Genomic DNA, 24,687 nt, shown 5'->3' on the forward strand with positions numbered 1-24,687 from the left:
CTCACTCTTGTGTTAAATGCTTAATTTTACAATTAGACATAGAATCTGATAAAACGGTTAGACTATTGTGTTGTCAGCATTCCATTTCATAATTTGTTTATTCCCTAGTAGGAATGAATATTCTTCTTAAAAGATGTAGAGATATTTATATGTCAGCCGAGCCAAATAGTGTAAATTGAGGCAAAAAATAAATGTATACAGACTAATGAAATTATATTTGTCTTTGATTAAACATTGCTAGTATTTAAATTTCCTATATTATTTCCTACATATATTTCAGACTTTAACACGAACACGTGGTTCAGTTGGGCAAAGTGTATTTGCCGCTCCACCTGGTTGTGCAATCGCTTATGAACCTCATTTAGATGCTGACAGTGGAGATTCAGGCAGAGGTCCATCTGAAGAAGGCAATCAATTTTTATTATCAGATAATTATCGAAGTAAGTAGTTATTTTTGATTTTTAAAACTGATTTGTTAAATTTAACATCAGTAGCATACATTGTAAGCTATTAAAACTCATTTTACTTTTAAACACTGTATTTGGGAAACGTATCACACAAAATTGAACATTCATTTGATATTTTAATATATGAATGAAGAATATTCTTTTCAATAATGTCTAGCTAAGTTTTACAATCATATTATTAATCTACTATGTAACTAGGTTTGAGGCAAAATACATAGTTTAAACTCATAACATAAGAATTAAAGATTTTGAAATAAAACAAAATCCATAATGTTGATATGATTAATATACAACGTTAACTTGAATAAGTTTATATGTGAACTGAAATTATAAGATTAATGATTAGAACAAATATGGATCAGATAGAGTGAGGGAAATAATAATACAATTGTCAACTCTATCAAATATTTAGTCGAACACTGTTTTTCTGTATAACTTTATATGAATTAAATAAGAAATAATGCGTTCAGGAGATTAATAGTTATGCTGAACCAATAACAATATGAAGTGTCATAAATATATCTCATTTTTTTTAAAAAAGCGATATAAAATCCTCTAAGTATAGTATAGTAGTGAACAGAACACAGGAGGGGACAATCAGAGTTACAGAGTTACTCGGTAAAATAGAAAAACCAAATAGTAAATCGTTAATTTGCAAAATATTAATGCATCATATCAAAATGGACTGTTGCTGTTGCAATCATCAATCCATTGTCTCACATTTCATGGTTCATGCGTTTTCTTACAAATTGCATTGTGTTCCCGTTCTTCCTTTCTTGATCTTCCCCCATCTTCTACTGCCATACATTACGTTCTTTAACTCGCGACACATACTACTTATATCAATATAAGTAGCACAAACCACATAGCCTGATTGTTTCATCACTTTTCTCATTAGAATTATGTAACCGTATTTCATGAAGACTGAAAACTTTGTTTACCATTTTGTTATTTTTGAGATTTATTCAAATGATAGTATTTCACAAATCTTAGTAAGTAATCAGTTTATTTCTTGTTATCATTTAACAAACATTATTAATCAATAATGATTCTCTTGATTGGATAAGCTTAATTACGTTTGTTTTATAAATCAGTAAATAATCCATTGTGTATACCGTGATTAATTTAAAACTTGAAAAAATAAAGCGTTTTGCCGCCTTAATACGCAATAAAACATAATTCTTTACATAAACAGTAGAAATATACTTACAAATGTATAAATATATATATTAAACATGAAGTAGTTATCAACTTAGTCGATCCTAGCAATGATTATCACTGAAAATACAATCTTTTTTGAAACTTGACGATGAGATGGTCTGAACAAATGACAATTCAGTTCTTCATTGTAATTTGTATACTTACTAAATATGTGCACATTTGTATTTTATAGACTCATCCTGGCCCAAATTACATGAATATGATAAATGTTTCACTAGTTAAGGAATTAATTACTTGTACGAAATATTTGTTATTTTGATGTTATATACATTTGAACAAGTAGTGGTTCTATATAATACTAATAATATCAATGTGTATTTATGCTGCATGGATCTCACATTAACCAACACTCACTTGATAATGAAAGCGAAAGCAATTTTGAACTAAAGCCAGGTTTTTCAACCTTATTTAATGAAAAATAAATAAATGAAAATAAGTAAAAGTAATTTTAACGGTTTTCTAGGCACTTGAACAGCTCAACAACAAAAAAGAAAAAGAAACAATCAAAGTGTTCCATCTTTCCATTTAGTTCTTATTTATTTTATCACTTGAAATGGTGAACAGATTTTATACCAACAAAAAAAAAAGAAGATGAATGAACAAGTGACAGTCACTTTCGCTGTTGTTAGTTTCAATAAAGAAAGAAAGAAAAACACTCCTTCTAAGAAAGAAATTTCTTAGAAGAAAAGGTGTTTATATTGTGCGCTATAATTTCAAAAGTCAATTCAATTAAATCAGTCATTCTTTTTCTATTTTTATGTAATACATTCATTTGATTAGTGAAAATAAAATAAAAAAACAAAAAAAAAGAAAAAACAAGGAATTGTTAACAACTAGAACATAGGAATACTTCTAGTAACTGATTAACTTAGATAAATCAAATTATTTCCTATTGTAAGTAATAATGATTTCATAATGAGATAAGAACATTTGTATTTTTGGACTAACATTAAATTATTTATTTATTTTTTATTTAATAACAAATAACCTAGTTACAGTAAACAAAATAACTAAAATAAGTATATATTATGTACATATGTATTCTACTGTTTACAGTGAAATAAGAAAGTGGTTAACTAACTTATAGTTTAGTGAACAAGAAAACAAGTGAGGACAATCGAATGTATTTGAATAAAAAATTACAGAACATGTTAGTAAAATCTGAGAATTATATAGTAAATACTTCATTTGAAAACTGTAAATCAGTCGTTTCAAACTTCATTGTTTTTTTTTTTTCGTTTCGACACTAAACATTCTTTGTTCTCGTTCTTTTTGCTTTGATCTTCTTAATCTTCTGCCAGCAGGCATTTCACTTCCGATTGATGCTAAATACAACTCATATCAGTCGACATCATTAGCATACACCACAATAGTATGTATATATTATTTACCTGAAAACCATGTAGTGTAGTAAATAGCAAAGACTAAACTTTGTTTCTTAATGGCTTAAAAATTAAATTTAAAGGAAATACTGTCAGTAAAAATATCCGATATGATAGAACTTCTATTTACAGTAAGTATCATCTTCATTATTAGATATTTTATTTGAAACAATACAGAAATTCTTAAGAAACTAATACGAAGAAAAACTAGAAGTTGACTAGAGCGTCTAACGATGAACTGTTTATGATGCTTATTTTTATATGGAAAAATAGTATTTTTGTTCATGCGATTAATCTTGATAATCTTCAGATATATAACACAGCTGAAATGTACTTACATAAGTAAATACACTAAAATATACAACAGAAGATTGAATATTTTTACTTCAACTAGTAAATATCCGTACTAGAGATTTAGTGCTGTGTTTTGAGTGATAGAATGTAGCCTATCTGATTTGAAGTATTAATACACTGTACTGGATATCCTCATTGACTGATCGCACATGTTATTATATGAAAGTTGTCGTTTAAAGAAGAGTAATTAAACTCCTAATACAAACATTTACGATCATATTTAGGACTTGAGACAACCAGCTCTTGCTTAGTAACTCCTTGTATGTTTATTTATCTACTTTCAAGTATATATATATTCTAATAAAATTACCAAATTCCATTTTACATTTGACTGCAGATGGCATGAACATACCTGGACAGCACGGCACATATCAGTATAACACGTACTCTGGATATCGTCCAAGCAGCAGAATTGGCTATTACAGAAATCCGAGTTTAGATAACACAGGAAGTTTGACTAAACTCCATTCAATCGCATGTCAAAATCCAACACCAGGCGGTTCATGTGCATGTTATATAGTTTCTGATAATACAATCATTCAACCAGTAGCTCAGTATGGAAATAACAATGGTCCCGGGATGACTTATCATCCAGAGCATACATCACCTCAGAAAATAACGCCATTAACGCTAGAACAACAGCAAATGGAACATTCACGAGGTGAACACAGTTTACCTCCCGTACCTCCACCTAGAAGTCCACAGATGCCCTCATCTACCGTCACATTACGTAAAAATTACACAACAAATATGCCATCAGGTCTCTCAAAATACAGTGAATCTTCCGCTAAAATGAATTCAAGTGCTTCAGGTTTATACCCACATTCGGAAAATAACCATGAATTGACGCATTCAAATAACAATTTTGATCATAATGGTTTTAATCAACTAGACGATCAGTCATCAAACATAATTCAAACACCACTAAGAATTGATTTAAGAGGACAGTCTACAACAGATTATAATACATCAGAAAATAATTATGATTCAGCATCGAAACAACATCGATTGGTAAGAAATGGTTTAAGTATTGGTTTACCTCCATTAGCTAGTAACCATGCATTAAACCAATCAGTCAATATTCAGTCTAAACAAAAATCAAATCCTTTATCAAATCCAGAACTTCAACTAACAGTATAAATAGGATTTTCTTGAATGCATTTGTTATTTTGTAATCATAATAACATTTTGTTAAATATTTTCGTTTCAATATTTCTCAAAAGTCAAATCTAGTTCATATATGTAGTAATTACAAACGTCTTTTCATAGTAATTTAAGGAAAATATTTTCTTTTATCAAGAAATTACCTCATATTCAACTTTCCTGGATCATGTTATGAAGAATCAACATCTGAACATAAATACACAATTCCTTACTCATTTGGCAATAAAACGTTCTATTTGAATTATTCATTGTCACTAAACGTGAAAGAAGAAGCGGAAAATTATACATCCCCACTTTTATACTTTTAACGTTTTTCAAATTGTGTGAAAACATTAAATGTAAACACAAATTAGTCTCATTTTCTATCTATAAATAGATTCTAAAGCAAAAAAAGAAATCTATCAGAATACTTAATCAACTGGTTTAGTTGAAACTGCTTAAATCGTTATACAAGTTTATTATAGATGTAGATATATACATTATATAAATACTTTAAGATTCCTTCGTGGGTTTATATGATAAATTCTAAATATTTTCTGACGCTTTTTTTCTATTAAAAAAAAGACATAAGTAGAAGACAGAAAGAGTGTTGGCCAACCAACAAATATTGAAGAAATCAATATCAAAAATAGCCCCCCCCCTAAAAAAAACAAACAACTAGACTAACACATCACCGTAACCACCACCATAGCAACAACCATTAAAATATTAACAAAGAAATTTTTTTTTTAATTGACACAAAATTTATTATGTATTTCTAAATTTAAAAATACAAAGAAAGAAGTAAGTTATATGAAGTATACTTGTATAAATACACTCGGAAGTAAATAATACATCTAAAAACCGTCAAACATTTTACTCTTGATAAATAAGGAATATATACATTTCATCTTTGGTAATCCTCTTTGTGTTTGTTTTTTTGTTTTTTTTTAGAAGAAAAACAAAATGTTAGGATAAAATATTCTGTATGATTGTGTTTTACTATAAGTTAGTCTAAACTATAAAATTTCAAATTGACTATTTGCACTTGTACCCTGTTTTTCCCTCCTCTCTCTCTCTCTCTCCTTAATGCATGTGATCTTAAATTTGTTCTTTTTAGCTTCTCTGCATGTATGATAAGTAAAAAATATGGAATAATTAAAAAATTACATTGGTATATACTTATACATAATACAACAAAATGTTCACAAATGGTTATTCTTTCCAAATACACCTTTCTCTGCATATATATACATATATATACAACAAATGTAAATAAATTTATTTTGAATGGTGATATATTTTCTTCAAAAAAATATATATACTTTATCCACTTGATATGTTTTAGTATTTTCATTAGTTTCTAAGGTATTATTTTTTTTTTGGCGGATATTTGTTTAATATTCAGATAATAGTTATAATTACACACATAAACTATTGAAACCAAAGTAATAATGGATGATTGTTTTGTTATCATTTTGTTTATGAACTTTTTTTCTTGGAACAGTCTAACAAACTATAATAGTGAGTTAGAAACTTTAGAAGTAAGTGAAGATAATCACTATAACTATGAGATATTCAATAGTTTAAATTTATTAGCATTTTTGACAAGAGTTAATTGTATAGTTGAAATAATAAAGAGAAGGTGTATAGTCGTAATTTTAAACGCCCTTTTTTATGAATAGCGATATACGCATATACAATAGGTTTCTGTTACATAACAAACTATGTCTGCGAAAACTCACTTCCATAAGCAGATGTCAGATGAGAGAATAAATGCATAACATTATATTGAAAAGTATTTGTAGAATAAATAGAAAATTCACATCAAAGATCCAGAGAGCGTAAGATTGTAGTTGGCTTTGCGTGATAATGATGCATATATAACTACATAAAAAGTGAGTAAAAATTGAAGATGATTAGAATCAAGATTGAAAATAGAAGATAATCTTTAACGCATTTATGAATAAATAAATATCTAATTCTTTCACGGTAAATAAGATGGAAATCTAAAGAACTCCGCTATCATGACTTTATTATTACAATTGATCTGTAGCTGCTATAGAACGTTTTTGTATCTTATGATTAGCTATATAATACGACAGTTTAACACTGAAATTTGTATGTTCTATGTGAACGATATAACTAGCTTTACTAAAACATTGAAAAATATTAATCCACATTAACATCGACTTCGTGAAATTTGACCAATGAGAAATTTATGCATTTTTATACAGTAAAATTATTCAGTTTTCGAAAGTACCACAATGTTCTTTATGTTTTTCACAAAATAAACTACTACATAAAGCCTATTAAGTGAGCACAGTGCAACCTAATTCTTTGACTGAACATTGCATTACTTGACCTATACTGGAAACCTAAAGCTTATACTGGAAGTAACACTTTACATCAAAAATTCATTAGAATAAAAAAAGTCAAATAAAAAGCGAGTATCTTATTGGCAGGTTATATTTCTTGGCATCATTCATTGATATTGTCTAACGTTACACATAACACTTCAGTTTATACTCTAGTCGTGATTGCTTGATCAATCACTAGTTTGCTACAACTACATTTTAATGATATGGGTCAAACAGAGAAATATTGATCATTTATTCTTTTTGAGTTCCAGATCTTTACATAAAATTGCTATTAAAAACTGGTGTAAATTGAAAACTATTCCTAATAAACTTGAACTAAAATGTTCAGATATTCATATATATGAACAGAAGATGAAATTCCAAAGAATGATGTTGTCATTCATTTTAATCCTCGTGAGTTTCTTTCAGATTGTGAGATATAATTCGAACTAACAAATAACTAGTTTCTAACATCCTGTTAAATATAGATAATAGTCATAATCTTGAAGCTCATTGTGAGTATTTAAAGAAATTTATTAACCTTTCCAAGTCTAAAATACCGTGAATTCAACTAAATGATAACTTGATATTTCCCAAGAAAAACTAAATCCCTTTATTTTGAGAAAAAAAGCCAAGTGATTCAGCTGTGTACTATAAATAAAGCAATAGATACTACCAAAGATATGTTAATTATCTCCTTTAACAACAAAAGTTCGTACAGGGTACCAAAAACATTTAGTTTAGATGAATTAATTTCAAGTCTTGCTGTTTAGATGCGAATAACACGAGTACACACACCAAATGACCATGACTAATTTCTACTTAATAAATCATATATTCTACTGTACATATTACCAAAGGAAAATATTTATCACCAAAAGATCTGATGGTTATTCATTTTTCTAACTTTTCTGTTTCGTTCAATGTATTTATTCACTTTTGTATATCTCAATTATATACAATAAATATTTTGCTAATACATAGAAATGACCTGTTAGAATAATCATACTACTTTGTTAGTTATGACAAAGGCCTTGGATTTCTTATGTTATATTGATAAGAAAATTCACATTTGGAGACAATAGTTCGTTTGCTAGTTATATACAAGTTTAAGAATTTCAGAAGAGTACACATCGTATAGATTATTAATAATATAAAAAGATGTACAATGCCAATGTAACAGTTACTTACTAGGTACCGCAGATTACGGATGATATAAAAGATAATAAAATGTGAATAAAACTCGAAATATGAAATCAACATGTGAATGCATTTAATCAACCTAAAATTACATTGAAAATTCTATGAATCTTTTACAGTGATTGGTTAAATCACAGCCAAAAATATATGTACAATAATATTATGAAGACTTCATAATATTTTTGGTGGGGTTTTGTTCTCTGAGCTGGATGGTTTGGTCATGGAGCTTTCATCGTTCTTCTGAACGACATCATCAGCATAAACTTCAGATAGAAGTGGAGTGTTCGAATTTCTCCATATGTGTTTCACAGCTTGTTCTGTGCACCTCGATGTTGATTGGTTCTTGTTGACCTTAAATTTATCATTGTTTACGTCTTTGTTTTGGTTGTGTCTCCCATTGGTTTGATTTTCGTTCCTATATTTATGCATGATTTTCCTGATTGGTTGATAACATGGATTGATTTCAATATGTTTATTGATTGTTGATTGACCTGAGTGCCAGGCTTCTAAAAATTCTCTGGTGTTTTTAGAGTTTCCTCTGTCGAAGATTTCTACATTTTCCCAATCGAATGAGTGTCCGTAGTTACGGACAGAAGAACGATGAAAGCTCCACGACCAAACCATCCAGCTCAGAGAACAAAACTCCACCAAAATCATCCACCTGAGCTACAAATCTTCTCCACCATCTCAACGTCATAATAGTTCAGATAAAAGTGTGCAGTAAATAAATCATTGTATAACCCTTATCAATGAAGAGATTGGAATATTGATTTTGAGCTTAATTACTTATGGTATAAAACTTTTAATAAATATCCGGTGTAAAATAACTTTAAAACGACATAGAAAGCAACTGTTTGATCGTTAGAACATTCCATATCAGTGATATTTGTGCTACATTTATGAATATGAACATTGGAATTTCTTAATAGTTTTCTTTCATTTTTTTCACTAAAAAAGGGATTGGAAAATGGTTTACTGAGTAGTTCAATAAATATACAGGAAATAGATTATTTAAATCATATACTCAATATTTTGACTACAATATTAGATAATATGCCATTAGAAACATATTACATAACCAATGTTGAATAAATGTAAATAGTCTTTTTGATGTATATTGAGATGATTAAGTTTATAGACGCCATTATAATCTATATCATACCTCAAAGAGGAAGAATGTATTTGTAAAATCTCAGCGAAAGAATTTGAAGTAAATCCAACGTTTCGTCTGGCAATCTGGTCCAAGCTATTTCAAGGGAAATATAATCAAACGACAAAATTATCGAATATAAATAGGTACATGGTTCTCTGGTTTACTGTATACTGAATAAGTCATCCAATCAAGGTTAACAATGTTTAAAGTATGTATTTACATTAGTGTGTAAGAGACATGTGATGTGAAACGAGAAGTATTAAGATAACAGATTGTGTGTATACATAAGTGATGTGAGAAGTTTCTTTCAACTGTGTGTAAAGAAAGAACGACTAACAGCCGAAGCCCTACATATATGGGTTAATCCAAACAGTATTAATAGGAGAGATGGAATACAACATCACTTATGTATACACATAATCTGTTATCTTAATACTTCTCGTTTCACATCACATGTCTCTTACACACTAATGTAAATACATACTTTAAACATTGTTAACCTTGATTGGATGACTTATTCAGTATACAGTAAACCAGAGAACCATGTACCTATTTATATTCGATAATTTTGTCGTTTGATTATATTTCCCTTGAAATAGCTTGGACCAGATTGCCAGACGAAACGTTGGATTTACTTCAAATTCTTTCGCTGAGATTTTACAAATACATTCTTCCTCGTTAATGACTCCCATTAACTCGGCGCCCAAATATCGTGAAACTATTCGTTAAAATTTGGACGAACGTTCTTATATATCATATCTCTTTTAGTAAGTTATATTGAAGAAAATTATCTCTGTTTATAAATCAATAAAAATAATATAAATGAGATTTTAAAAAAGGAAAGTCGATCAACCAATATGTTTAAAGAATAAATTACTTTGAATTTGAATAAAATTGAATATTTTGTTTGTATAGTCAATACTTTATCTCTTATTCTTCTGTAGAATATGTTCCGTTCACAAATTTCAATACATCAAGGATGATAGTGTAGTGAGGGAGAACACAGATGAGGACAACCGAATTATATTTAGCACAAAATTACAGAGTTACTTGGTAAAATAGAAAAATCATACTATAGTACTTAATTTGCAAACTGTTCAATAATTGTCTCGAACTTCGATGTTCTTGCATTTCCATATTAATTGCTTTCTATTCTCTCTCTTCCTTTCTTGATCTTCCTCATCCTCTGCTACCAGAAATTACATTCCTGACTCACGTCATATACTACTCATATCAATATAAGTAGCACGCATCACAATAGTACTTATAAAGTATAATGAATTTATTGTATTTTATTGGTTACTCTTCGGGTATATACAAATTGTAAATATTAACATAATTGTAAATTAAGAAATGAATTATTCATCAAAGAATTGTTTATAATAAGATGATAATGGAAATGAAAATAAAATTGTAATAGAGTATTTATAATACTTTAATAGTTAGTTCTACAAATATATGAAAGTACCATTTAACTCTCATAAACAATTTTAGATATACTCAAATGTCTATCAACATGGAAGTAAGTCTACTCACTAGTTAACCTACCTACAGATTATGTTGCCAAGTACTTACATACATAATTACTTACGTCTGTTACTCCTCGTGGAGGAGCATAAGCCACCCACCAACACTCTCCATCCAACCTTATCCAGGACAATTCTTTCCAGCTCTTTCCAAGTATAGTACATTTTTATTAATACTTGTTGAAATAAATAAAACCTTCATAGTAGATTTTTTGAGTTCATCACTGATTTACCAAATCATTTTTATGAATATAACGCTGAAGAATACTAATATATCTGTGATTGATCATCATTATATATATTGCACTTCCATGTGCTAGAAAATTGTACTTATAATTTAATCTTTCTAACTCCCTCATAAATTCAAGTTTTTTAAAATTCTGTACGATCTATTATATTTTCAATAATAAAATTAGTAATTTTGTCAAATGTCAGGGTAAAATACACCTAATGAGCTATTCGTTTATTAACAATTCATTTTAGATGAAAAGAAAACTTACCAAGGCAAAAATATGAATCAAATTAATTCATTTATGTGGTATAAATTGTTTTAATATATTAGGGGCTAAGTATTATGACTATATTTACAAATGGTTGATTACTGTGTAGTGATTAATGTCATGTATGTTAGGTCCTTCTTATGACTATATCCAAAATACATTAGTAATTCAGTGACCCACTGCTCTATAGATATAATTACTAAAGTAATAAGGTGAGATTGAATTAGACTTGATTATTTATATTTCAAAAACTATTCGTCTAATTTACCTATAAAATGTCGTCTGTGCTAATATTGATTGCTTATTCTTATCAGGAAATTTAGAGTTTTTTCTAATATACATTGTACAATAAATATGATAGCAAAAAATAATGAACAGTTGTCAAACTGTACAAAATATTTAAGATTGAGACTAGTTCTAACACATTGGATGTTGATCATATGGCGATCGGCGAAGAAATTCAGTTTTTAAAAGAGATTTTAGAAACTACAAACAACCACTACCATTTACACTTAAGTATTTTTCAAATAATTCTTTTTTCAAAAGCATAATTTAAAAGGTTTGCAAATTAAAATTTTGGATTTGTTACTTAAAGAAACTTGTATAAATATATCTGAATAAACACAATGACATATTTTCAGATTTTAAGCTTCTTCAACATCACTTTGCTTATTTATTTCATTTAAACACATAAACATAGGTACAAGAAGGCAACAAATAGGTATGCGTCACACAAATCATTTGATCTGTGTGAGAGCCAAAATACTGTCCAGCTGCCCAAACCGAAGCAGATGGTGTTCTTAGAGGGCCACACCCGTAGCCTTCGACCTAAAGGTCTGATACAAAAGGCAGTGAAGTAATGTCAGAAGATGCAGTCCCGTGGTAACCGGTGACCAACGATTGATTCATACGCCATTTGCTCCTTTAGGATACTGGAGCCCATGTGCACCATTGGTTTGAAATCAGGGTTTTCGAACTCCCCTAGATGAACTCTCCGTGTCCACCAACCTGGTCAAAGCGCCGAACAATCACTCTTCTTCCTCTCAATTTTGTAAACAACACCCCTGCTGCGAGAAAGCAGTGAGTAGGACTTCTCTGGCAATGGTTGTATGCACGTGGTCATGTGAGAGCTTTTCCAGAGTAGGGGTTGTCTCTCCCCGCTCTCGGCCGTACCAGAGCATTTGGGGACATATCATTTTACTAGAGTTCGTAATATTATAATATTCACTTTTCTATATTGATTTCGAGCATGAATTAAGAAAATATTCTAAACCTACTATTATAAGATAGTTGATAACCTTAATAATCTTTATCCAATAATCATATTAATGTTTTCAATGACTTTTGATTCATTCAATGTTTTTGTAAGTAAAGAGGTTTATCAAATAAATTTTTAAAAAAATAATTAAATTTTGTTGGCTTTTTTAAAACAAATCTGTAACTTGATATAATTTCATTCTATGGATTCAATTTCATTGATTCGATCTATATGAGTTATTGTCACGCGACCACACACTTCAAATCATTTCAACGAACCGATCATGCAATGATCATAGTAATCTTATGATATTCTTTATTATAGTATTAAATTAAACGTTATTAGAACTATTCAAGTTTATATACTTTATTTATTTTAAATTTAAGAAGAAAAAATACACAAAGGATACATATTTATATGATATGAATTGTTTATACTCTTTATGTATATGAAAACTGTATCTTAACGTAACACTAAAACAATCTAATATTGAATACAGTATTGTTTTATTCAACACAATTTAAACGTGAAATCAAAATTCTTGGTGAATAGTGAAGAAAAAAACAATCTATCCCTAGATTAACACCATAATCTAATTGTGTGGTCATTGAAACGATCAGAACAGCAAAAGTTCTAATATTACGTGTTTCTTAATAGGATCTATATATGTATATGTAAGACGGTGAAATACAGTATTTTCGGATGTAACAAATAACTTACTTTAAGGTGTCTACGTGTTTATGTTTAATTTGTTGAATCTGGTTGGCGTTTTTTTTTTTAATTTGGAGAACTACTACAACCATCATCAAGAAGATGTAAGTGCTTATAAATACTTGTCTATACAAGATATTCAACATTCATTAGCCGGATACCATCAGTAACAGACTACTGTGGCAGAGAACAAACCAGCTTTCAGCTGAAAAGAAAATTAGGAAAATACGATGGAAATGGATAGGACATACATTACGGAAATCACCGAACTACATCACCAGACAAGCCCTAACTTGGAATCTTGAAGGGAAACAGAAAAGTGGAGGGCCTAAGAACACATTACATCGGTAAATAGAAGCAGACATGAGAAGGATGAATAACAACTAGGAAGAACTAGAAAGGATTGCTCAGGACAGGGTTAAATAAAGAGTGCTGGTGGGCAGCCTATGCTACTCCACGAGGAGTAACGGGCGTAAGTAAGTACTTGTTTACGTTTAAGTCTACGACTTGTATGAGATCCAATAATTATTCAACTTATTAAATGTAAATAATGTTTGGCTAATATTGAAGGGATTTTATTCGCCATTATGTTCTATACATAAAAATGATTTCTATTCTGATAATACACAACTATAAATTATTTTATAGGCGAATATACCCAACATACTTTATCTATACTAAGTAATCATAACAGAATTTTTTTACATCTATGAGAATTTATCATTTATTAACTACTTATTGGGAAGTGGATTTATCATTTTCTTTTGTTGTTTGACGAAATTTATGACGAGTAGACTGTGGAGTCGGAATCTTTTTTATAGAGAATATTGGATTTGGATAGTATCTATTAAAAATTCATAATAATAATAAACTATGACACTAAAAACTGTCAATAATCAATCGATAAGATGTTTCTACCTAAATTATTGACCTGAGCTACAAATCTTCTCCATCATCTCATAAGATATTTTCACAACATCTTATAGCACTATTGAAGAATAGACAATACGGATAGAATTATTACTCATTCTGTGTATAATTTAGATAAAGAGATATGTGTAATTTTAACTATTGTCGCTTTTTATTTAATTCTTTGAGGTAATTCGACCTATTAGTCATTTGTACAGTATGTGTTGTACAGTCTCACGAATAACTAAATGATTATCTTTTAGTCACTTAACAGAGTACATCTCAGAATTCATTTCCCACTTCTAGTTTTAAAAAGAGAAATACGAATAAATCGTAGTTTTATAACAAACTACTGGAAGATTTTGTCTACTCACTTCAAACACAAAAAAGAGATGTGATGTATACTTGTATAGAAGTGTGTAATACTAATTAACTAAATGAATCTTGTTAAGTTTGTTTCTCATTTGGCAAGACAAATTCTATTAACATAAGAAATCCCCATATATGGTTGATAGATGACTGATAGCATTCATTAAGCCAGCGATAACGAGTGTATGTGTAAAATTGAATTAGATTATATTGCCGAATGATGGTAGAAATATAGACAGGTTTATTTAATTAGAATACTATACGGATATTTGGGTATCCAGTGTTTTTCATACCGGACAAGAAAGCAAATCCATTAATCAAAAGTGTGGTCATTTCAAAAAACTACCTTAATGCAACACCTCATATCGACGAATTTTGATAGTGATCTTTTATATATTCTGTTTTTAATCTTTCCTTTTTACCTGTCATTGATAGGCAACAATTAGATTATTGTCAAAGTTTTTGAAATGCAATCGTATTTTAATTTAATGTTGTATGTAATATACAAAGTAGCTTTAAATATTTGTATTAAGAAGGATTTTTGAGTCAATATTCAGTTTGTCTAAATATCCATTGTTACGATTAGTTTAATTAAAAATTCAAATCCGAAAGTGAAAATGAACATTCAGCTGACCAGTTGTTTCAAGTTCCATATGTTCTTCAATTGTAGGAATGCTGCCCTTGTTGTACAAATCCTTGCTTTTACGTCTGCGTCAGATCCTCCTTGTTCATTGATGATGCTATCCAGGTACGTGATAGTTTCCACGTCTTCCAGAGTTTCTCCATCGAGCGTGATTGGGTCAGTGCTCTACATATTGTATTTGAGGATCTTGCTTTTTCCCTTTATATGTTGGGACCTACTGATGTAGATGCTTCTGCTAAACTAGTTGTTTTGACCTGTACTTGTTGGTGTGTGCTGGATAGAAGGGCTAGGTCATATGCAAAGTCCGAATCGTTTGGCTTTATCAAAGTTCTCCACTGTGTTCCGTGCTTTCCTGAAATCTGAAGGTCTTCAGAACCCAAATGACCCAGATGAAAGAGAAGAGGTGGGAGTATGCAGCCTTGCCTGACACCAATCTTCAAATGAAATACATCCGTCAGCTGTCCTTCATGCAAGACTTTACAGTGTAGTCTATAGTATGAATTCCGGATGATACTGACGATTTTCTAAACTAATCAACTACTCTTTTTGAGTAGAAAGTGGAGCATTTTTGCAGTTGATTTTACATGTGACTTCAATGCCTCAGGTGGTGCATTGTCAGGCCGTACTGCTATCCCACTCCTGATTTGTCTGATGACCATCCTGACTTCCTCGATCGTTGGTGAATTAACAATGATAGGAAGGTCTGTGTACGCTGTTTCAATATCTGGTGATTTCATTGAAGCTGGTCCTTTCGAGAGTTCCTCAATGTGTTCTACTCATATGTTCTTCAGTTCTTGAATCTCAGTGATTGGCTTGCGTACTTTGTCCCTGACTGGCCTCTCTGGTTTACCATATTTCCTTGCTAGCTTTTTTGTTAAGTCACATAGTCGTCTCATAATTCCTTCTGTTGCGACTTTTTCCGCTGTCGTTGCTAGGTCTTCCAGGTATTACTGTTCGTCAGTTCTAATGCTCCTCTTCAACTTCTTGTTTGCTTTAGTGTATTCAGCTTGTGGCTTAACTTTCTCTATTCTTCTTTGGCTGTTGTTAATTACTGTCTCCTTGTTCTTCCTTTTCTGAATTTTGTCCAGCGTCTCGATAGAGACCCTTTCCTTATGATGATGCCTCTTGAGGCTCAAAACCTCCTGACACGTTGAAGTTGGTGCTTCTTTGATATTGTATGTGGTTACCCCTGATATTAGTTTCATCTTCTTTGAATAGATCTTGTGAGGCTCGGAACCTGTTTTTGAGACCTTCTTTGAATTCGTTCACTTTGTTAGTATCTCGAAGGAAGGCTAAATCGAACCGTTGTAATGCTGTTCCTCCAGTTGTCCAGTGTTTCTTTAGATTCAGGTTTATCTTCGCCACCACCAGATGGTGTTCTGAAGCTATGTCATGTTCTCTCCTGGCTCTCACACCTTCCATTGACCTTCTGAAACTGTTAGTGGAGCAAATATCATGTATCTGGTTCTGAGTAGTGTGGTTCGGTGAGACCCATGTAGTTCTGTGTATGCGTTCGTCAGGGAATATTGTGCCACCTATAACCATTTTAGCGAAGGCACATAGGTTTGCAAATTTATCGTCATTTTCTTCCCTTTCCATTGGTCAGTCCATGCCGTCCCATGATACCTTCATATCCGGTGTTGTCGATTCCCTTTTTAGCGTTTAGTTCTCCCATCAGGATGGTCAGGTCGTTTCCTGAGCACTTCGCTATGATCGATTGCAGTCTCTCGTAAGACTGGTCTTTAACAACTTCATTGCTATCATTGGTGGATGCATAACATTAGATATCATCTACTGTGATCCCTCTTTCTGTGTTTTCAAGGATGCTTGGTGGTCCTGGGTCCATGGGATTCCCATACCGTAAGTGACTTTAATGGGTCTTTGAACAGCATCAGTGAAAATTCTTGTGTGCGCGATGCATTTTCATCTTCATGACTATAGTACAACAACACCTCTCTCGAAGGCAATTTTTTGTCCAGCTTCATTCCTACGGGTTTCACTTACTCCGATAACCATCAAGTTGTATCTCCTCATTCGGGACGGGTAATAACCCTAGAAGAGCTGCAGATGACGTTAAGACCCGGATTTACCATGACTTAATTACAATCTTTTATAAGATGTAGGAAATTAGGATTCAATACATACTAATCAAATTTCGGTCTACAAGATTAGTCGCATTTTACTACCTCACATAAATATGCTTAAAACCCTTAACTAAGCTGTAAGGAATAAAACTGCCTGATAAGATAGAGGATAAATCTGCCAGTAAAAATCATCTCGAACCACTTTCCAATCTATTTAATAAAATATTGCATGAAAGGTTTTAGTATAAAATCCAAGTTCCCCCTGAAATAATTTAAAATTATTACATTTCCGATCCTTTATTATGTACATTTACAAATGACCATCTTGTTTAAAGCATGGCTAGGTCTGTATTATACTACCTGTTTTTTCTAAATGTTTGACCAGTATAATCAATATTTTCAGTTCCCAATCACCTATACAGAAACAGAATGTCTAAGATTTCGATTTTCATTGAATTTAAACTTATTGGATGATTATTTCGTTTAAAACAATTTTTTATCATGGTAGTGCTACTTTCAGCTTTCACATATTTTTATTAGACATCAGTTTACATTACAATTTTACACATCATTCATTTGAATTTATTCTATCATTCATTTAAACAACTTATTACATTCCTTATCTTCATATTTTTAAGACCTGTCACTTCCATTACCCAATCATGGCTATATGGTTGAATTTTTGTTTTCATAAGGAATTTTGCTTACAGTTAGTTTATTGTTTCATTACCACATAAATGTTATATCTGAATACGATTGTAAAACTAAAACAAAAATGTTAACACTGAAAACAAAAACCATTATGTTGATGATTGATATTTTGTCCTTTTATTCTATGGGAATATTTGTTTTTTTTCATTAGCTATTTTAGACAATTCTTAATGGTCATAGAAAAAGTGAAACTAATACAAACACACAATTAGAAAATAATGTGACATTGTCGTCAAGGTACAATTGAAGTTACATTCTGTGAAATCTTTCAATATGTTGACCAATACATAACTTACCTTTGTGATATTTAGTTTATAGCTGTGAGATATTTTTCTTTATTAAAAATCAATTAAAATTTATTTTTTTACATTTTATGCACCATCGTGTACATTCTTCTCTTTTGTTTACAGAACAAAAAATAGATTCAATATTCAGTTAAGGATAAAATGAACTTTCATGAACTAGTTTATTTACTTCTTAGAAAATTACAATGTTTAGTGAGGGAGCCATGATTATTTCTACAACTACTTTTGTTACCACAACAACTACTCCTGCTGTAGTGTGTTACTGATGTCGACAGATGCAAATAGTATCTATCTATAGTGACTCAGGTGCAATTGAGTTTATTCTCATTTAACTCAGTTAAGCCCTTTTGCTAACTCATTTAGCGGACAAAGTCATACGCATTATAACAACTTATTGTACCCTTATTATTTTGTGCTTGTTTGAAATACGTATGCTTGAATATTGCTTACGGCCTACGCATTTATTCACTCTGCTAGTCTTACTACTAATTGCTTATTTGATTCGATTACTCATTCATGTCACTAGGTATATATATGTCCATGTTATTCATATTCAACACACACATTGTCGTCTCGCTCTTGCTCTGGCTCTCCCTCTCGGTCGCTTGATTATATTCGCTTACTCATATTCGCTCACTCGCTCGGTCGCTTGCTTGCCTTTCGGCACAACTCTTCTATGCTTGTTTAACGCATCTGTACATTGGTATATATATGTGTGATCTCGCAATAAACGTAATCAACACTTCGTATTTGCCTTCTGATTAATATACCGTTGGGACGTTATATAGAACGGTTATCAAGACGAGCTGTATACGAAGTTTAAGGATTATATCGAATACCGACCACCAAATATCACCAATCGAAAGTGAAATGCCTGGAGGCAGAAGATTGAGGACATTGAAGAGAAGAGAACGAGAACAGAGAGTGATTGACATAAAAATGAAGGAACAATCAAGTCTGCGTTAACTGATGGACATTTTGCAAATGAAGTATTTACTGTATGATTCTCAGATTTTACTAAGAGATTCTCGTTCACTACACTACTACTACTACCATAAGAGATAAAAATAAAAGCACTTTTATGGGTACTACTTCAATTAAGAAAATAGGAGAATCGTATTAAACTTCATTATTCTACAACACTTAAATTTATGTTAAATCTTTAAAGAAAAAAAAATGAGGCAAGACGAAAGAAAGTCAATCAATTATTTGAAAAGCATTATTTATGAAAAGCTTAATTTGTGTAAAAAGTATTTTGAAGGAAAATGTCTGTTATCAGCATAAATTAGTGAATAACAGTTTACGATATACTGCTGATTTCATCAATCATTGTAAACTGCCCCCAGAAATTTATTGATCTGATTTGAGTCTTAGTAGCAAGTTTATCAGTGAAAATGTGTTTTCTAGGCCGAATTCCCCCAAGTATCCTTTGTTATTACGTTTCTACATCATAAAATACTCAATATTACTTAACTTCAATTTTATTCACTTATATCTAATCATTGACTAATACATTTCCCAATTAAGTGCAAAGTATCCCAATACACATTCAGTAGGAATAAATAATGTGCCCGTGTCTTTGTTATTTTTCCTCTTGAGTTATTTGATCGCAATGTTTTTAGTTAAAGCTTTACATTGTTCAATGAATCATCAGAATTTTGTCTCTCTTTGACCAATATAAAACCAATTGTATCAAAGATAAATAAAAAGATAAAATCGTTTGTTTTCTTCAATAAAGTCAATCCTTGCAAACTTTCTCCTGTTTTATAATAGAGATTCAGTTTAACATAAATAAACTCTAATATTCCTCAGTTACATTTTAATAACACATACAATCTTGGCTATCATCATTCATTTAATAATAGATCAAATGAAAAGGCTGTTCAAAGATCACATCTAGAAATTTCACTTTTTATATGTTAGTTTTCATTATACTGTCCTGGGGAAAGATCAAATAAATAAAATATAATACTATTCTTCTTACAAAAGCAACTATTCACTATACATTTTCATCTACTCATTGTGTCCTATAACTAATATGACATATTATAAATTAAAAAATGAATATACAATAACCACAAAATAAATTAGTTGTAGTTTCGTTTAAATAGGTGTCTCCGTTTTGTTTCATTCATTGAGTGAATTTCTCTAATTTACATATTTATAAAATTGAAATGAAAAACAAAAATAATTTACTGATCAAATTTGAAGTTGGCGTTTATTCAAAAGAAAGAAAAAGAAAAACGAAAAGAGAAAAGAAACTTATATCAGTTAATCACCAAATGGTTACCGGTAATTTAGAAAATAAACCTTTTTTGTTGTTGTAAATGAGTGGGTAAGTAAATCAAGTGTTTATACTTGTTTGTTACACATTTACAAATATGCTGTGTAGCTTACTGTATGTGGAAGAAATCTTATATCACTTATATATAATAAATATTGGAACATTTATATCCAGTTCCATCAATATAACTTATACTTTCGTTTGACAATTTACTTAAAAAGATTTGAACAACTCATAAATTCTCTTTTATGATATCAGTGTTTTCATATAAATTATAAAGATCCTGAAAGTAATTTTATTTTCCTTTTGTAATTAAAAGTCAAATAAACCATATTACTAAAGAATGTACCGTAAATAGTTTTTTGAAGTTAGCTTTAAGTTCAACTCTGTTACTTACTCCTAATTTATGTTTATCTACAGTTCAGCATTCATTTCCACCCTGCACATTTGTCAGAGAATACTGTTTTAACTGAACAAGTAGTCTTTAGGTGCTCACTTCATTATCTTCAACCACACAGCTTTATTTCTTAGGCCTTTATATGTGTCTTCAAGTATATATGACCTACCAGAAATAATTAATGTGGTATGAATACGTGTTTATAACTTTGAAGTCTATATAAATCTATGAATTTAACCTGACTGAATATAATCTTAATTGTAAGATAAATCTCTCAGATGCCTGTTATAAACTTCTTATTCAAGATTTCACTTTTTGACCACCCCCCTTCTGTGTGTACAAATTTAGAATGTAAACCTGTTTTTTATTCTAAATGAATGTAAAAACAGGCTTTGATGTTACCTATGTATGGATTTATAAACCACTGTGTTTATATTTTAAGAACGAGTGCTTTGATCAGTTCCCTTATATCTACCTGAACTTTTTCAAAGAAGTACTTGATTAGATTAGTTTATACAAGAATGACAAAAAATGCAAACGTTCACAGTTATAAATTTGTTTCTTTTTATGAATTGTGCATCTGGTAAAAATACAACTAAACTGTAAATGAACCAACTTTTTGTGCGATTTCCCCACTTTATATTGTTCATTAACAACATTTCTTTTTGGGTTTTCTTTTGTGTATATAATTTAACCAGTTATAGTGAATCCTAAAATGTACAATCTTCCCCAAAAAGAAATTATCTAACCATATAACTACAGGAAATAGCTTTTAGTAAACTTTCGTTGTCATTTTAATTTGTTAATTTCTCTGTGTTTCAAGATCATCCTGGTCACCGTTTATATAGTTATTCCATTTTAATTTGTTTTTATTAAACATTAAGTTTCTTATGTACTACAACCTCCCATCCTTCTCATTGCCATCACTTTGAATTAATATTGCACTGTTGTCTGTCAAATACCATACAATCAAGTATATAACATAATCCATTTGTATTAGAAATAATCTATATCGTTCCTAATTCATAATTACTGTAGTCCAAAATTAAATTCTATTACAATTATAACCATTTATCACGATATAACATATAAATAATTCTATTAAACTTACCTAGTTATATGATTGATTTCTAAATGTTTATAAGTTTATTATTGTTTATCACGACAATAGACCATTTCATTTGATTACAAAATGATAAGTGTAATTTTATGAAAAAATATTCATACATTTAATTGTAAATTTGTCAGTGAACAATCAAAGAACATTTTAAATTCCAATAAATTTAATGTAATTTATTGCTATAGATTGTTTTAAATAATTTCAACTGAATTAAATAACCAGTATATGGGTTGTGGAGATTATTAAATTTTTGATTGAGATCATGAACCAATTGATGTTAGATCACCGTTGGAAACCTGGAAGCACTGGACGGCCGTTTCGTCCTATTGTGGGACTCCTCAGCAATGCGCATCCGCGGTCCCGCTCCCCGAGATTTGAATCAAGGACATATCAGTCTCGTGCGTGAGCGCTTCACCACTAGACCATTGAGCCGGCACCCACCGATGGTAATGTTTAACTTCAACCAATCCACAAAATTGAGTGACACATCCACTATTGTCTTCAGTGAGTTACTATCTTACAACAGACCCGGTTTATTATTGCTGACTATAATGAATGTTTGGAATGGATAGATCAAATTAAACATGATAAGAAATAGTATGTTCAATTCTCCGTGATGTACAGACTAAGTCAGAAAATCATCAAATCAGACAGCTATTCTGTTTTGAGATACTCTAACCACTATGAAGTTCCTAAAATGTTAAAAAGTTTATTTTCAATTCTTCATGTTTTCAAGTAGGTTTTTGTTTGTTTGTTTGTACATTCATTTCGTAATAATGTCTACTTTTATATCCATAAATATTTTAATCTTGTTGAAAAAAGTACTTGACATTCAGTGGTGAGAATGGGTGAACAAAAATTAATTACTTCATCAGACGTTATACTGTCATAGTAAGACAAATATAAAGATCTATGTACAAAATATTGATGCTTGCTATGAAGTTTATCAATTAACCAACCCTCACCCATTGATAACCCTTACTAATTTTACGCTTTTCCTCTCTAATACGAAAACTATAAGTTGTGATACATATAACTATATTATAACTCAATCATGATAATGAAACCACTATTATTATAATGGATTTATTATGGCGTATTGTGGTGTATGCTACTTATCTGTCAACATAAGTAGTATGTAACACCAAACGTCAATGGAATAACTATCAGAAGAAGGTTAAGTATATCAAACTGAGGATAACAAGAATGTAAAGTGAATAATTGTAATCACTACAAGAATGGAGGAACGATGAACTTTGTAAAAGACAAGTGATGTAAGATGTGAAAATAAAGTAGTTAATGCATGGTTTTCATATTTACATATTTGTATTTAACAATGGATCGGTTGTCTTCACCAAGTCTTAGTTCACTACATTATCCCGATATTTCACCTTGATTGCTATTTGAGAAGTGGTTCATATGTTTTTGTCAATCGATTTTAAGTTATACTATTTCTCACTGTATCAAAAGAGTTATTCTATAAATAACACTATGATCAACCAGTTGAATAACTGACATCTTCTAGGACTTAAAGGAAATCTATATAGACCAATTTTAAATTAACCGAGACATTTTAAAATTCCTTTAACATACTATTTACTATATTTCTGCTTACTAGCTGACCCTTTGTAGCAAGTTTGTTTCCTACGAGATGAGGTTACATACCCCATGCCTAACTCTCCTCCTTTATCCAGGCTTATTATGACCTGTAGTAACCCAAGAAGGGCTACAAGCGGAGTTATTTTTCCTACTTAACAATAAAAATTGCTTTACATACCTAATAGTAATCTAGAACAATAAAATCAATTATCTACACAGTATTATATATATATATATATATGTCAGTTTAACAGTTTAGGTATACCATTTCTTATTTTCTTATTCATTCTGCTAAAACACTCAACCAACCATAACTGTTTTTTATTTGATTATTCAACAGATGTTAGTGACATAAACTACAATGCATTTATTAAATATAGACAGAAAGTTTTCATCGCTATTAAAAATGTTTACGAATATATTTAGTTATATTCTAAATTTTATTCTCATTTTATCTCATCCAAAACGAGAAAAACACATGACAAGTTTGTATAAAACCATTAATGATACGCTTTTTCATTTCACCTCATGTTTAATTAAAATGATAAGTTCAATTTGATAATGCTCTATTTCTGGACATTATATTTAATCTAAGTTGATCGTAATAAAATAAAATATTGAAATAATGTTAAGTAGTTAAAGTGTATTATACTGACCAATAGTGATAAACACTTTCAATATGGATTGTTTGATTTTACATTATGTGAATTGGTTGTCAAGATTGAATTTCCTGTAAAAAAACAGACAAAAACAAAATTGCACACTAGTTATTTTAATCAAGATTTCATGAAGTACATTAGGAAGAATGTTTTTTTTTCCATTCATAAGTGTTCCTTGAAACTAAAAACAGCATTGAAAAAAACATGTATAAAGAACAACATGGTTGAGTTTTCTATTAGTTAATACAAAATTTGGTGCAGTATCTTATGATAAACAATTGTCAACATTACTATAAACTGGTGTCTAAAATGACTTAAATTAATCCACATTT

The 24,687-nt window shown here is 30.2% G+C and overlaps 1 protein-coding gene across 1 annotated transcript in view; it reads left to right on the forward strand.

Annotated features, from left to right (window-relative positions):
- PCDH8_1 (Protocadherin 8) overlaps positions 1–5,521 on the forward strand; it is a gene marked incomplete at its 5' end in the record, with an annotated part of 63,046 nt that extends 57,525 nt beyond the window's left edge. The window contains 2 exons of the mRNA XM_035732363.2: positions 281–440; positions 3,762–5,521. Of these exons, the coding sequence (XP_035587379.1) occupies positions 281–440; positions 3,762–4,564 (963 nt within the window). The 3' untranslated portion in view covers positions 4,565–5,521. The remainder of the gene's footprint in view (positions 1–280; positions 441–3,761) is intronic.
- Positions 5,522–24,687: the final 19,166 nt, after the last annotated feature.

This window comes from Schistosoma haematobium, chromosome ZW, assembly GCF_000699445.3.
Source record: "Schistosoma haematobium chromosome ZW, whole genome shotgun sequence".
NCBI lineage: Eukaryota > Metazoa > Platyhelminthes > Trematoda > Strigeidida > Schistosomatidae > Schistosoma > Schistosoma haematobium.